This window comes from Bubalus kerabau, chromosome 6 (genome assembly GCF_029407905.1).
Source record: "Bubalus kerabau isolate K-KA32 ecotype Philippines breed swamp buffalo chromosome 6, PCC_UOA_SB_1v2, whole genome shotgun sequence".
NCBI classification, from domain to species: Eukaryota; Metazoa; Chordata; class Mammalia; order Artiodactyla; family Bovidae; genus Bubalus; species Bubalus kerabau.
In genome coordinates, this window is record NC_073629.1 from 112,873,708 (window position 1) to 112,889,625 (window position 15,918).

Below are 15,918 nucleotides of genomic sequence, written 5' to 3' on the forward strand. Positions count from 1 at the left end.
ACAGAGTTTTGTAGCAAAAGAAACTAAAGTCAGACCTAGGGCTGTGCTTCGCTGCTGGGCCTGAGAGAGGCCATGTGAGGAGAGGACAGACTGGGGATGGGAAACAACAGGAGGGCTGACCGCTCGTCTGTTTCGATTGCAGCAATTACCTGTGGACACCCAGGCAACCCGATCAACGGCCTCACCCAGGGCAGCCAGTTCAACCTCAACGACGTGGTCAAGTTTGTTTGCAACCCGGGCTATGTGGCTGAGGGGGCTGCTCGATCCCAGTGCCTGGCCAGCGGGCAGTGGAGCGACGTGCTGCCCACCTGTCGAAGTGAGCCACCTTCCTCCCCCCCCCACACCTGACCCCCAGTACCGCTGCCACCTGTGGTCTGTGACCCACGAGCGGAAGTCAGGGGATTCTGTCATGGTGCTACGTTGACTCAAATAGGGAAGACTCGGGGCAGAGAAAGGTCACAGATGGAGCATTTCTCTCCCCCCAGATAGAGCCACGTCAAAATTCCTCACTGGTTATAGAAAGAAAGCGAAGGAAGTTTCATCTTTAAAAACAGAAATGGAAAGCAGTCTTTTGTTTACATTTCATAGAACCGATAGTTCATCATTATATCATATAGAGCCCCATTCTTAATGAAAAAAAAAAAAGGAAGGGTTGAAATGAGACATAAAGCAGAATCTAGGGGTTGGGATGCAGAGGAGGAGAAGAGGAGAAACTAAAGACTCAAGAGGCAGAGCCGACATGGAGGATATTCCAGTCCCACCCAGACTATTTTAGGAACTAGCTCCTGAAGCTTTTACAGGCTTCTCACTGCAATGAAGGGCTTCCCAGGGGGCTCAGTGGTAAAGAATCTGCCTGCCAAAGCAGGAGATGCAGGAAACGCGGCTTCACTCTTTGGGTCTGGAAGATTCCCTGGAGGAGGAAATGGCAACCCACTCCAGTACTCTTGTCTGGAGAATCCCATGGACCGAGGAACCTGGCGGGTTGCAGTCCAGATTGGACACAACTTGGCAACGAAGCACACATGCCCACACCCAGCGATGAGGGGCCTTGGGGCCGTCTGCCTCTGCCCGCGAGTGGCTTGGCAAGCTCGCTGAGGTTTGAACGGAGGGTCAGACTGGCTGAACAGGAGCAATGCCTGCCCTGGTGTGACCTGTGACCTGCTGTAGGGGTGAGGGCTTAGACTCCCTCGGGCGCTGGCTCCTCCTCCAGCGTTGAGGGTACATGGCGATTGGCTGTGCAATGTGTCACAGTTGATTTGTAATTGATATTAAGGGACCAAATTTTTCAAATGATGCTTTAGAATCCATCAAGATACCTTCACAACTAACCTTAAAATAACGTTCCGCTCAACACTTCAAGGTGCCATTGTGAATGAGAGAAGAATCCAGGAATGCAGGGGAAATTGCCATGACCTTGTGTTGTGCCCGGCTTCCATCACCTCTCCAGGAAGGAGGGAGTTGAGACTGATGCTTTGGGCTTTGTTTATCCCATGATCTCCTCTCCTCAAGAACTGTGCTGTCTCTCCCAGACATGTTCTGTCCTGTAACTCCAGCTCCCCAAACCCCAGCCCCTTTCCAGGGTGCTGGTCTTAGAAAACAGAAGACTGGGGTAAAATCTTAGAAATCGTGGCCTCTGGTCCTGCTCCCCACCCTCACCCCAGCTCATTCTCCTGAGGGAATGTCCTGCCAAAAACACAAATCTGATCAAGTCACTCCCTGTTGGAAACACCTCCCAAGACTTCCCACTGCCCTTAGGATAATAATAGTCTCCTTGGCTGGTTTACGGGCCCATGGGACCTGGCCCAGCCTCCAGTCCAGCCTCATTCTTCACCACTTGCTTGGCCCCCAGCCTCACCTCTGCCTTGGGTCCCAGCCACACTGAGCCTCTTTTGTTTCCTTACAGGTGCCCTGTGCCTGTAAGCCCCTCAGGGCCCCAGACACAGCTTTCTCAAATGCATTCTTTTCTGTCCCCTTTATCCAAGTGATTTCTACCTAGTCATCAAGAGCCAGCCTAAAGGTTGCTCCTTCTGGGGAGACTTTCCTGCCCTGCCCCATGCACTGGGCTAGAGGCTCTGCTTTGTGCTTCCAGAACATTCTCTGCTGCCCCATCAGAGCACTTACCAAACAGTATCATTGCTGGTTTGTCCCTTTCTCTCTAGACTAGCAGTTCTTAACTGGGTATGATTTTCCTGTTCCCCTATTCCCACGGGGGACAGATGTCAAAAGATGTCTTTGGTTGTCACAACTGGAGAGTTTCTATTAGCATCTAGTGGCCAGAGGCCAGAGACACTGTTAAACATCCTACAATACACAAGACTGCCCCACCATAAATAATCATCAGCCCAAAATATCCACAGTGCCAAGGCAGAGAAACCCTACTCCAGACTGTGAATTCTGTCATATCCTTACTGCCCAGCATGATGCTTGACACTCAGTATATCACAGTAAACAGTATGAATGAATGAATGCAGCTTATCTGTTTTGTGACTGCAACCTCTTTTAGCCTCAGAGAGGGTCATCAGAAGTTAAAAATAGCTCACACTTTAAAGGCTTATCAAAAGTTTCAAGTACTGACCCTGCCTGCCTCATACGACTCATATGAGGTTCGGGTTAACAATGGATATGAAAGTGTTTTGAAAGTCCAAGTTCACATCATGGGTTGTGAACAGTATTGTCATGACTCTCAAACCTCACTCTGATTTTGATAAGCTGCTTTGGAACCATTTCAGCATTTAAAAGTCAAATTGATCCCCGAGGATTACCGTCCCCCTGAAATACTCATAAAAGTGATTAAAATAGTTTCTAGAGAAGCCCATCCCCTTTCCACAGCTCCGCTGTGGGAGACACACTGTGCTGGGGATGGGTTCACAGATGGGGGCATTCCTGCCCTCAAGGGATTCATATCAATAGAACTTTGACACACCATCAAGCAATAGAGGCTTATGCCAGGACCACCAAGGAGGGAGAGCTTAACCAGTCTGGGAGGAGGTGGGGAGGCTTCTGCAGGGGGGTGATGTCTAGCTAGACACAGAAGGATGAATCCCTTACCCAGGTGGCCAAGTTGAGGGGAGTACAGCAGCCTCAGGACCAGCTTAGCTTCCCAGGCAGGATCTGCTTTGTGTAGCCTCTCTTGGTCTGGAAATTTTGCTCTACTGGGAATACATTCCTGTTTGGACTTCTGAATTCCCATTTAACATAAAAAAAAAAAAATCCTCACATCCAGGTCTCTGCATCTAATCATCCTGTTCCATTGCAGTCATCAACTGTACAGATCCTGGGCACCAAGAAAACAGCGTTCGTCAGATCCACGCCAGCGGCCCACACAGGTTCAGCTACGGCACGACAGTGTCTTACCAGTGCACCCACGGATTCTACCTCCTGGGCACCCCAGTGCTCAGCTGCCAGGGAGATGGCACTTGGGATCGCCCCCGCCCCCAGTGTCTCTGTAAGTAGACGTCATTTACTCACAGTGATCACCCGAGCACACTGGCAGGATGGTGCATGTCAGAGGACAGCCTCCTGTGTGTCTGTGTGTGTGTGTGTGGTCACAGTGATGGTCACTCAGACTGCTCTCTGGATGTCAGAGCCCATCTTGGGCTCCTGTTGGTTAGTTATGTGTGTGTGTGTGTGTGTGTGTGTGTGCGCGCGTGCGCGCGCGCGTGTGTGTGCGTGTGCGTGCGCGTGTGTGTGCGTGTGCGTGCATGTGCGTGTGTGCATGTGTGTGCGCGTGTGTGTATGTGTGTGTGCGCGTGTGTGTGCGTGCGTGTGCGTGTGTGTGTGCGTGCGTGCGTGTGCGTGCGTGCGTGTGCGTGCTTGTGCATATGTGTGCGTGTGCGTATGTGTGCGTGCATGTGCGTGTGTGTGTGCGCGTGTGTGTGTGTGTGCATGTGCGTGTGTGTGTGTGTGTGCTCAGTGGTGTCCAACTCTTTCCATCCCTGGTGGCTCAGACAGTGAAGAATCTGCCTGCAATGCAGGAGACCTGGGTTTGATTACTGAGTCTGGAAGATCCCCTGGAGAAGAGAATGGCAACCCACTCCAGTATGCTTGCCTGGAGAATTCCATGGACAGAGAAGCCTGGTGGGCTGCAGTCCATGGGGTCGCAAAGAGGCTGACACGACTGAGCATCTAACATGCTGGGTTAGATGCCCCACCGATTCTCAGTCTCTCTTCCCGGCTACAGGCTTACTCCCTTTCCTCTCTAATGCTATCAGCAACCCCTTCAGTCTCCAAGGTTCCCTTCCTTCGGGGGTCCTGACTGCCTAGTGGAAACCTGTCTCCCATTTTACTGCCTCCTTGATTTTCCAGAAAGACATCAAATGAACCCCCTTTTTTAAAGGACTGAAGCAGAAATGCAACAGACCCTGGAGGCAGACAGACCTGGATTTGAATTCTGGCTCTGCCCCTAAACAAGCTGTGTGATTTGAGAGCCTCCCTTTCTTTGTCTATATCAATGATGCTAATGCCTCTTCCATAGGATTATTAGAGAATTAAATGAGAACACCCATTAAAAGTGCCTAGTTAGTCGCTGCTCAATAAACAACAACTGCTTTAAAGGATATTGGGGAAAAATACAGGGCCAACATGTGGGGGAAAAAAAGGATGAGGGAGGCACTAAGAATCCTGACATTGGGTTGCTAGCCTCACATCTGGAAGAAAAAACAGTTCCTTAGGCCCCTGCTCCCGCGTCTTGTTGCTAACCATGAGCCCTGGGGGTTGCTGTCTCTCCTGTCTTCCTAACAGCAGAGGTGAAGATGCAGTCCAGAGGGGCTGATGCGTATTGAGTTGGGCCATTCTGCAGTCCACCTATCTGTGGTGGCTCATACATACTTTGGCCCCTCAGTCGGAATGACTCCATCTCCTTATGCCCCTGTGCCTCTAGGTATGATAGGAGGCTGGTTCACCTACTCACCTGCCCATATTTCCCTTGTCTGAGGACCCCACCCTGGCCATTTATGACTGAAAAATCATCTGGGATTGGAAATGGACCACCACCTGTGTACAGCAGTGGCAGCTGAGATTCTTGTATTTGGAGAATACAAATAAAAATAGCCTTTGGAGAAAAGCTTTCACTCTTTCACCATTAAGCATGATGTTAGCTGTGGGTTTTTGCAGATTTCCTTTATCAGATTGAGGAAATTCCCTTCTACTCCTAATTTGTTGGACATTTTTCCCATGAAAGGCTGTTGGAATTTTTTAAATGATTTTTTTACATCTATTGAGATGATCATGTGGTGCTTTTTTCCCCCTCATTCTATTAGTATGGTGTATTACATTGATTGATTTTCATGTGTTGAACAACTCTTGTGTTCTTAGAACAAATCACATTTGGTCACGGTAAAATTCATTTTAATGTGCTACTGGATTTGGTTTGCTAGTATTTTTGTTGAGGATTTTTGCAACTGAATTCATCAGGAATATTGGTCTGTAGTTTTCTTTCCTTATGAGCTCTTTGGCTTTGGTATCAGGGCAATGCTGACCTCATGGGATGAGTTGGCAATTGTCCCTTTTCTTCTATTTTTAGGAATAGTTTCGGAAAGACTGGTATTATTTCGTCTTCAAAATTTTCATAGAATTCATCAGTAAAATCATCTGGCCCTGGACTTTTCTTTGTTAAAAGTTTTTTATTATTGACTGATTCTATTTATTTGATATAGTTCTTTTCAGATATTCCATTTCTTCTTGAGTTGGTTTTGGTAGTTTGTGTGTTTCTAGAAATTTTTCAATTTTGTTTACTTTATCCAATTTATTGGTATATAACCATTCATATTCATCATATTCTCCTATAATGCTTTTTGCTTTTGTAAATTCAGTTGGTAGTAACATCTCCACTTTCATTCCTGATTTTAGAATTTGATTCTACTCCCATCCCTGTTATCTCTCTCTCTCGCTCTCTCTCTCTCTCTCTCTCCCTCCCTCTCTCTTTGTCACTCTCTTTCTCTCTGTCTCTCTTACACACACACGCATCAGACTAGACACATTTGTCAATTTTCTTGATCTTGTCAAAGGACCAACTTTTGATTTTATTTTCTCTATTGTTTCTCTATTTTGTTTATCCTTGCTTTAGCCTTTTTAATTTCTTTTCTTCTATTTGCTTTGTGTATATTTTGCTCTCTTTTTCTAGTTTATTAGAGGGGAAGTTTAGGTTGTTGATTTGAGATTTTTCTTCTTTTTATTTTTTTTTAATTTAATTTTATTTTTAAACCTGAAACACTGTGGACATTTACAATTATAAATTTCCCTCCAAGCACTGTTTCACTGTATCTCTTAAGTTTTGTTATGCTATTTTTTCATTTTTTTCACCTCAAAGTATTTTCTAATCACTCCCCTGATTTATTCTTTGACTTACTGATTGTTTAGGAGAGAGTTGTTTAATTTCCATATATCCGTGAATTTTCCACATTTCCTTCTTTTGTTGATTTCTTGTTTCATAGCATTTTGCTTACAGAATGCACTTGGTATGCTTCAGTCTTTTAAAGTTTATGGAGATTTATTTTATGGATTAACATACGGTCTACCCTAAATAGATGAGGCTTCCCTCATAGCTCAGCTGGTAAAGAATCCACCTGTAATGCAGGAGACCTGGGTTCGATCCCTAGGTTGGGAAGGTCTCCTGGAGAAGGGAAAGGCTACCCACTCCAGTATTCTGGCCTGGAGAATTCCACGGACTGTGTAGTCCATGGGGTCACAAAGAGTCGGACACGACTGAGCGACTTTCACTTCAGTTTATTCTAGATAACATTTCCTGTGCACTTGAGAAGAGTGTTTATTCTTCTCTTGTTGGGCAGAGTGTCCTGCAGATGATTGTTAGGTCTAGTTGGTTCATAGTATTGTTCATTATATTTCCCTGTTGATCTATCTATATTCTGGTTGTTCTAACCATGATTCAAAGTGCGGTGTTGGGAACTCCTGCTGTTATTGCTGATTTGTCTGTTTCTCCCTTTAGTTCTGTCAGTTTCTGCTTCATATATTTTGGGGCTATGTTATTAGATGCATATATGTTTATAATTGTGTATCTTCTTGATAGAATGTCTTTTTATACTATAGTTCTTCTTGTGCCTAGTCACAGTTTTTGTCTTCAAGGCTATTATGTTAGATATTAGGATAACCACTCCAGCTGTTTTGGTTATTATCTCCATGCTATATCTTTTTGCCACCTTTTTATTCTCAGTCTGTTTGTGTCATCGGCTCTGAAGTGCATCATTTGTAGACAGAATATACTTGAATCATGTTTTTTATCCACTTTGCTAATATGTGTCTTTCACATGTTTAATCCACATTTAATGTGGTGATTGATAAGGTAGGTTTTATATAGTCTGTTTTGCTATTTGTTTTCTATGTATCATGTCTTTTTTGTTGGTTCTCTATTCTCTTGCTGGCTTCTTTTGCATTAAATAGATTTTTTTTAGTGTACCATTTTAAATGATTGTTGTTTCTTTGACTGTGTATGTTTTTTAAATTATTTGGACTCCGGGAGTTGGTGATGGACAGGGAGGCCTGGCGTGCTGCGATTCATGGGGTCACAAAGAGTCGGACACAACTGAGAGACTGAACTGAACTGAATAGTTACTCTGGAAATTACAATTAACATCTTAACTTATAGAAGCATCAGTTCAGTTCAGTTCAGTCGCTCAGTTGTGTCCGACTCTCTGCCACCCCATGAATTGCAGCATGCCAGGCCTCCCTGTCCATCACTATCTCCCTGAGTTCACTCAGACTCACGTCCGAGTTGGTGATGCCATCCAGCCATCTCATCCTCTGTCGTCCCCTTCTCCTCCTGCCCCCAATCCCTCCCAGCATCAGAGTCTTTTCCAATGAGTCAACTCTTCGCATGAGGTGCAAAGTATAGCAGCATAGTTTGGATTAATACCAACTGAATTTCAGTTGTATACAAAAACATTGTCCTTATATAGCTCCATTACCTCTATATCCTTTGTGTTGTTATTGTTATACAAATTACATCTTTATACATTGTATGCTTATCAACAAAGCTTTCTAATTATTGCTTTATACAGTTTCTCAAGCAGGAAGAAAGTAGAGTTACAGACAAAAAGTATGCTTATGCTATATTGTGTATTTACTTGTGTGGTTACCTTTTCCAGTGTTCTTTATTTCTTCACATGGCTTCAAGTTCTTTCATTTCAAGCCTAAAAGACTTCCTTTAGAATTTCTTTATCATTTATACTTTCTTTCTAGGTTTGCTACTGACACAGTCTCTCAGTTTGTGTTTTTCTGGACATATTTTAAATTCCCTTTCATGTTTGAATGATAGTTTTGCTGGATATAGAGTTCATGGTTGAAAGTCTTTTCTTTCATCACTGTAAATAGGTCAGATTATTGGTGTATGGGGGGTGGGGTGCTGAAACTCCAATACTTTGACCACCTAATGTGAAGAACGGACTCATTTGAAAAGACCCTGATGCTGGGAAAGATTGAAGGTGGGAGGAGAAGGGGACAAGAGAGGATGAGGTGGTTGGATGGCATCACTGACTCAATGGACATGAGTTTGGGTAAACTCTGAGAGTTGGTGATGGACAGGAAGGCCTGGCGTGCTGCAGTCTATGGGGTCTCAAAGACTCAGACACGACTGAGTGACTGAACTGAACTGAATTGGTGGGTTTTAAATCTACCATCTTATTTTATGTTTTCTATTTGTTCTACCTCTTAGTTTATTTTTATTTATTTATTTTATTTTTAAAACCCACAATGTGTTGTTGTTGTTCTCTGTAGTTATTGTTCACTTAGATTTGCTCACGTATTTGTCACTTTCTTTGGTCTTCATTCCCCTTCTCATATCTTCACCTTCCATATGAGATTATTTTCCTGCAGTTTGAAGACCATCTTTTAGAATTTTATTTAATGAAGGTCTGCTGTTAGCAAACATTCTCAGTTTTTGTGATACATTTATTTGTCTCATTTTTTAAGATATTTTTGATAGGTTTAGAAATTCAAGTTGGCAGTTATTTTTTTTTAGCCCACTAAAGGAGAAGGCAATGGCAACCCACTCCAGTACTCTTGCCTGGAAAATCCCATGGATGCAGGAGCCTGGTAGGCTGCAGTCCATGGGGTCGCTAAGAGTCGGACACGACTGAGCGACTTCACTTTCACTTTGCCCTTTCATGCATTGGAGAAGGAAATGGCAACCCACTCCAGTGTTCTTGCCTGGAGAATCCCAGGGACGGGGGAGCCTGGTGGGCTGCCGTCTATGGGGTTGCACAGAGTCGGACACGACTGAAGCGACTTAGCAGCGGCAGCAAAGGAATCTAATATCTTCTGACCTCTTTTGTTGCTGTTGAAAAACCAGCTGTCAGTCATTCACTCCTTTGTAAAGTCTTTCTCTGTCTTTGGTGTTTGGGATTTTTCCTAGTTATTAAATGATAAGTTTGCTGGATCAAAGGTCTAGGCTGGCACATTTTCTTTTGGCACTATTGCTGACTTTCATTTTTAGTGATAAGTCTTCTGAAGTCTAAATTATTTTAGGTAGTCCATTTTTTTCTCCCTCACTGACTTCAAGCTTCTCTCTCTTTTGCTGGCATTCTGAATTTTCCTGCATTATGTTTAAATATTTTGTTTACCCTTCTTAAGATTCATTAGACTTCCTGGATTTTTCTGCTATCTGGGAAAATCTTAGCTACTATTTCAGTAGACATTGTCTCCCCCTTCATTCTCCTCCTTTACTATTTCTGAACCCCAGCATTAGATCTTCTTGTGCTTTTCTCTTTGTCCTTGAAATTCTCATTCATATTTTCCATCTCTGATAAATTACTCAAGGTCTGTTTTTACCATTCAGTGATTATCTTTTTAGCTAGGTCTAAGCTGAGGTTTAACTGAGTTCCCATTTCCAATTATTTATTTTTCATTTGAGAAATAAATGCATTATTTGTTTTTTCACATTTGCTTACTTATCTCCATAGTGTATTTTTCCTATATTAACTTGTTCCTTTTTCATATTTAACATATTAAATGTACTTATTATATATTCTATATCTGATACTTCCAATATCATTATCTTTTCAAATCTAATTCTGCTATTGTCATTTCTGCTGATTCTCACTCTTGGTGACTTGTTTCTCATTGTTTTAGTATGTTTACATTGTGATCTTTTGACTGATCTTAATCTGTGGGAATCAGGAACCAGGGTCTCAGTCTGACAGAAGCCAAAGTCTAAAAACAAGCTAGGCGTTATCTCTCAAAAGAAAAATGGCTAATGCCCAGCAGTTGCTGATATATATGTGTGTGTGTGTGTGTGTGTGTATATATATATATATATATATATATTTTTTTTTTTTTATTACAGAAAGCCAGTGGTCCCTTCTTTTTCTTGTTGGGATTTACAAGGTGCTAAACTGGCACTAATGTAAAGAACCTGCCTGTAAATGCAGGAGATGCAAGAGACGTGGGTTTAATCCCTGGGTTGGGAAGATCCCCTGGAGGAGGACATGACAAGCCACTCCAGTATTCTTGCCTGGAGAATCCCATGGACAGAGGAGCCTGGTAGTCTATAGTCCATGGGGCCACAAAGAGTCGGAATGACTGAAGCAACTTAGCATGCATAAATAGCATGCAAACTCTACTTACACTAATTAGTAAGCCCGCCACATTATATTGTTATTAAGGACATGGAAACCAAGGGACAGACTATTCTTTTTGGAGCAGGTGTAGGTTTTTCCAAGGCAGGCCCCATTCAAAGACAACCATGTTTATTACTTAGTCTAAATATGAACTTCAGCAAGATTCCCAGTAAAGGGATATACTAGCATCAGAACCTAGTTAGGCTATTCAATTGTTGATGAGAGGAAATCTAGACGTTTTCCCTGTGATTTGGTGCTGTTCAGTCGCTCAGTCATGTCCCATGGACTATAGCATGCCACGCTTCCCTGTCCTTCACCTTCTCCTGGAGCTTGCTGATTTTGCAAGACTGTTTCAAAAACACAAGCCCTGAGGAACTTCCACTGACTGTAAGGCTCTAGATCCCAGGTGACTCCCAGTAAAACCATTTTCACTGATGTCTCATGGTCATCATAATGTTTTTTAGTGGACTAATTGCATTTCTACTCCTGCTGCTGCTGCTGCTGCTGCTGCTGCGTCGCTTCAGTCATGTCCGACTCTGTGCAACCCCATAGACAGCGGCCCATCAGGCTCCACCATCCCTGGGATTCTCCAGGCAAGAACACTGGAGCGGGTTGCCATTTCCTTCTCCAATGCATGAAAGGGCAAAGTGAAAGTGAAGTCGCTCAGTCGTGTCCGACTCTTAGCGACCCCATGGACTGCAGCCTACCAGGCTTCTCCGTCCATGGGATTTTCCAGGCAAGAGTACTGGAGTGGGGTGCCATTGCCTTCTCCTAGAAGATCCAATTACCTGTGAATAGGGTTGTGGCAAATTATGGAGGACTATACATATCCCCTAGTCAACTTGTTCCTTCCAGGTGACAGCAAACTGCTTTAATTGCTGTGGATATGCAGGTACCAAGCGAAATGCATGATCCAGGCCTATGTTATATGCTGTTTCCCTGATAAAATGCTTTAGAAAAAGTGGAAGCTCTGGAGGTGGCTGGCCATTCATACAACTTTCATTCTTAGGGTTTAAGAACCAGTGTGGGGGATCCTTTCCATTTTGCCATGGGACTCAGCACAGTCCACACCCAAGCATGAACTGCTGGTTTGTACTATTGCTTTTTGCTTCATTGCAATTTTGTATTTTATCAATCCCTTGTTATTCTATGTAATGCAGGAAAATCTGCTATTATTAGGAGTGATAAATATCTATCTTGCTGATTTTTATATACACATTTAAGCTTAATACATAGTAAGCAGCTAAAGAGCCACTGCAGAAACTCGAATGATCCAAAGAGACTCCATTTGGACATGGCATGAATATTGAAAACATTAATTTTTTTATATTGACAAACTGAGAAATGCAGCAATATCTATTCCCCTTGTCTTTGTTCTTCACCTCTTAGGCTTTTGTGCAAACATACACTGAATGAAAGTCATTTCTCTTCATTGTTATCATGTGTCCTTTTCTTTTTTTTTCTTATCCACAGCAGCCAAATTGTACTGGCACTAATTTTTATTTTCTCCAAGCATTATTATTGTTCACTTCCTCTTTTAAGCGAACAAATCATGGAAAAGGAATAAAACAATAGAGTATACTCTAGTTGCTAACTTTACAGACATTCAACTAGCCTAAATCAAGCCAGTAACAAAAGAAAAAATAATTTTAGGCACTGTATATGGTTTTTCAGAGATTATTCAATATTACCATAATTTGACACTGTCCTCAAATTCCCAAAGAAACATTTTAAAACCAAACAAGAACATCATAAAAAGCAATCAGTTGCTTTACAGAAATCATTATGGACAGCCAATATAACTGTGTACATATATACACCAATAGACATGAACAGAAATGTTCTTATCAACATTATTCATAAGAGCACAAAACTAGAAATAACCCAAACATCCATCAGTAGGAAACAGCTGGTGGAATGTGCTCTATATCTCCATAGAGCTGTGACAGTCCACCTTGAAGATGCTCCCAATGACCCCCAGCTCCTGGTATTCATACCTTTATGTAGCATGTCCCTAACTTGTACCAGGGCTAGTCTGTGTGAGGTGGTGTGATTTACAAAGCTAGATTATGACACATGCCATCTCCACCTGGCTTTCCTGGATCAGCCACGCTGGGGGAAGCCAGTCGAGCCTCCAGATGAAAGCAGCCACAGTCGTCACTCTGGCTACAACCTCAGGGGGATTCTGAGTCAGGACCACCTGCTAAGCCTCTCCCAAATTCCTGACCCATATCATCAAAATAGATGTTTATTGTTATCTAAGCTTTGGGGCAGTTTGTTACACAGCAATAGATAACTAACACAGATGGTATACTATATAGCAGAGATCAGCAAATTTTGGCTCCTGGGACAAATCTAGCCTATGTCCTATTTTTGTATGCCCTTGAGTTTAGGAGGGTTTTAAAATATTTTTTAAAATATTGTACCAAAAAAACAGACAAACAAACAAAAGAATATGCAACAGAGGCCTAAAATGATTACTGCCTGGACGCTTAAATAAAACGTTTGCCAATCCCTGATACATAGCGATGATAATGAACTGTTGCTTCAGAAGAGCACAGACAAATATCACAGGCATAATGTTACGTGAAAAGAGCTGGTACAGCAGAATATATACTACAAGATTTCATTTAAATCAAATTCAACAACAGGCAAACTAATTAATGATGTACAAAGTGAAGAGAGTAGTTTAATGTGAGGAGGGAAGAAAAGAGGTAGGGATAGGGACGGGGCAAGAGGGGGCTTCTGAGGTCCTGGTGGGGGCTTTTCTCAATCTTGGCAGTAGCTACATGAGTGTATTCACTTTGTGACACTTTGTTAAGCTCTATACTTACAGTTACTCTGTTTTTGTATATCCATTTAAAAAAGAATTTATTTGAAATGTCATTAGAGAGTTTAAATTGGGCAATTTTAAAATCCAAACATTTCTAATAAAGTCACGGAATCACTTAAATTATAATCAGGGGCTCCGTTCCTTCCACAAGGAGAGAATTCACTGGTAGTCTAAAAACAGCACCGCAGAAGGGAGTCGATTATAGCGCTTAAGACTGTGGCCTCTGGAATCAGCCTGCCAGGTTTTAAGAACTAATTCTACCACTGATTAGGTTCATGACCTTCGGTAAGTTACTTTGCCTTACTAGGCCTCATTTGTGTCATCAGGAAGGTGGAGATAAAAAATAAATAAAAATGGCACCTACTTCATAAGGTTGTCTTAAGGAACAGATGGTATAAACCTTGAAACTCACTGAATCAGTTATCTATTACTATGTAATAAGCCATCTCAAAACTTAAAATAGCATTTGTTTCTGTTGCCTCACAATTGTAAAGGTCAGGAATTTAGGCGAGGCTTAGCAATCTCATTAGTCTGGATTCTCCAGAGAAAAAGAACCAATAACCAATAGGATATATATATATATATTTTTTAACGTGTATTTTATAGATAGATATGTAGTAAGATTTATATCTATCATAGATATAGTTATATAAGATTTATATCTGTATATCTGTGTCTAGATATAAAGAAACCATGAGCCATCTACATATCTATTTCTAAATATATATATATATATGTAATATATATTATAATCATATGAGCCAATTTCTTATAGACATAGATACAGATAAAAATATATAGATATATGATAAGAAATTGGCTTGTACAAATTTGAAGGCTGTGAAACCCCCAGATCTGCACTGTGCAAGCTGTGGACCCAAGAGAGCAGATGGCATAGTTCCAGTCTGGGTTTGAAGGCCTGAGACGTAGGTAGAGCCAATGATGTAAATTCCCATCCAAGTCTGAGTCCAAAGGCAGGAGAATATTGACATCCCAGACTGAAGACAGAGGCAGAGAGAATTCTCCACCCTTTTGTTCTATTCAGGCGTTCAAGAGACTGAATGAGGCCCACCCACATTGAGGAGGGCAATTTGCCTTATTCAGCCTCCCAATTCAATGTTAATCTCATTCAGAAACCTCACAGATACACCCAGAATAATGTTGGACCAAGTATCTGGGCATCCTGTGGCCTACTCAAGTTGACACATAGAGTGAACCATCACTGCAGAGCTGGCTCACCTGTGCCCACTGTGGTTTAGTTAGGACTGGAGGGTCCACAATGGCCCCACCAACCTGACTCATTGGAAAAGACCCTGATGCTGGGAAAGATTGAGGGCAGGAGGAGAAGGGAATGACAGAGGATGAGATGGTTGGATGGCACCACCGCCTCAATGGACATTAGTTTGTTTGTGCAAACTCCAGAAGACAATGAAGGACAAGGAAGCCTGGTGTGCTGTAGTCCATGGGGTTGCAGAGAGTCGGACACAACTGAGCAACTGAATGACAACAGCCTGTTGGAGGACTTGCTGCTGACTCTTCTCCAAGGGGCCTCTCTCCAGCAGGCTGACTTGATCTTCGTTACTTGGAGGCTGAATTCCTAGAGAAAAAGAAGTTAAAATATCTCTTAAGCCAGAGTTCAGAATTCCTAAAACCTCATGCCACTACATTCTGTTGATGAGAGCAAGTCACAGGCCAGCCCAGATTCAAGGAGGGAGGAAATAAGAGACCCTGCCTCTGGGAGTGGGAGGAGTGGCAGGCCTGGGCCAGGATGCAGAGAATTGAGGGGGGCCGTGTTCATAGGCAGTCAGCCCTTTGGCCACCACAGTGCATATCCTTCCCCTTTACACACCAGACCGCAAGGTTTAGTCCGTCCAAACCACTACCATCTCTTCTTGAACTACTGCAACAGCCCCCTCTTTCTCGCCCTGCCCTAGAATATTCTCCACACAGTTGCCAGGATGATCTTGTTAAAACGTAAGTCAGATCGTATCACTCCAGGAGGGGTCCCATCGTGCTTGTAATAAAGCCCAAAATCTATGCCATGATCTGGCTCCAAGCAGCCTCTCCACCCATATCACTTGTGTTCTTTCCTTGTTCGTTCTGTTCCAGCAACCCTGGCTGTCCTGCTCTTCTTCAGACACCCCAGGCTCATCCTCTGGGCTTTTCTACTAGATGTCCCTTCCCGCAGAACACTCTTCCCTAGATCTCACATTGCTGGTCTTTTCACTCGGACCACTGCTCAAATATCACCTCCTCAGGGACAGCTTCCCTGACCACCCTACTCATAAACAGTTCCCTCATCCCACTGAGCATCCTTTTCCTGATGCAGCTTTATTTTCCTTCATAGCAACCCCTGCTGCTGCTGCTGCTGCTAAGTCGCTTCAGTCATGTCCGACTCCGTGCGACCCCATGGACTGCGGCCCACCAGGCTCCTCCGTCCATGCGATTTTCCAGGCACTAGTGCTGGAGTGGGGTGTCATTGCCTTCTCCACAGCAACCCCTAGTATTTTCTTATTC

The 15,918-nt window shown here is 43.1% G+C and overlaps 1 protein-coding gene across 2 annotated transcripts in view; it reads left to right on the forward strand.

Annotated features, from left to right (window-relative positions):
- Positions 1-15,918, forward strand: part of CSMD2 (CUB and Sushi multiple domains 2) — a 683,179-nt gene that overhangs the window by 637,887 nt on the left and 29,374 nt on the right. For both annotated transcript variants that reach the window (XM_055586466.1, XM_055586467.1), the window contains 2 exons: positions 143-316; positions 3,257-3,445. In XM_055586466.1, the coding sequence (XP_055442441.1) occupies positions 143-316; positions 3,257-3,445 (363 nt within the window). The remainder of the gene's footprint in view (positions 1-142; positions 317-3,256; positions 3,446-15,918) is intronic.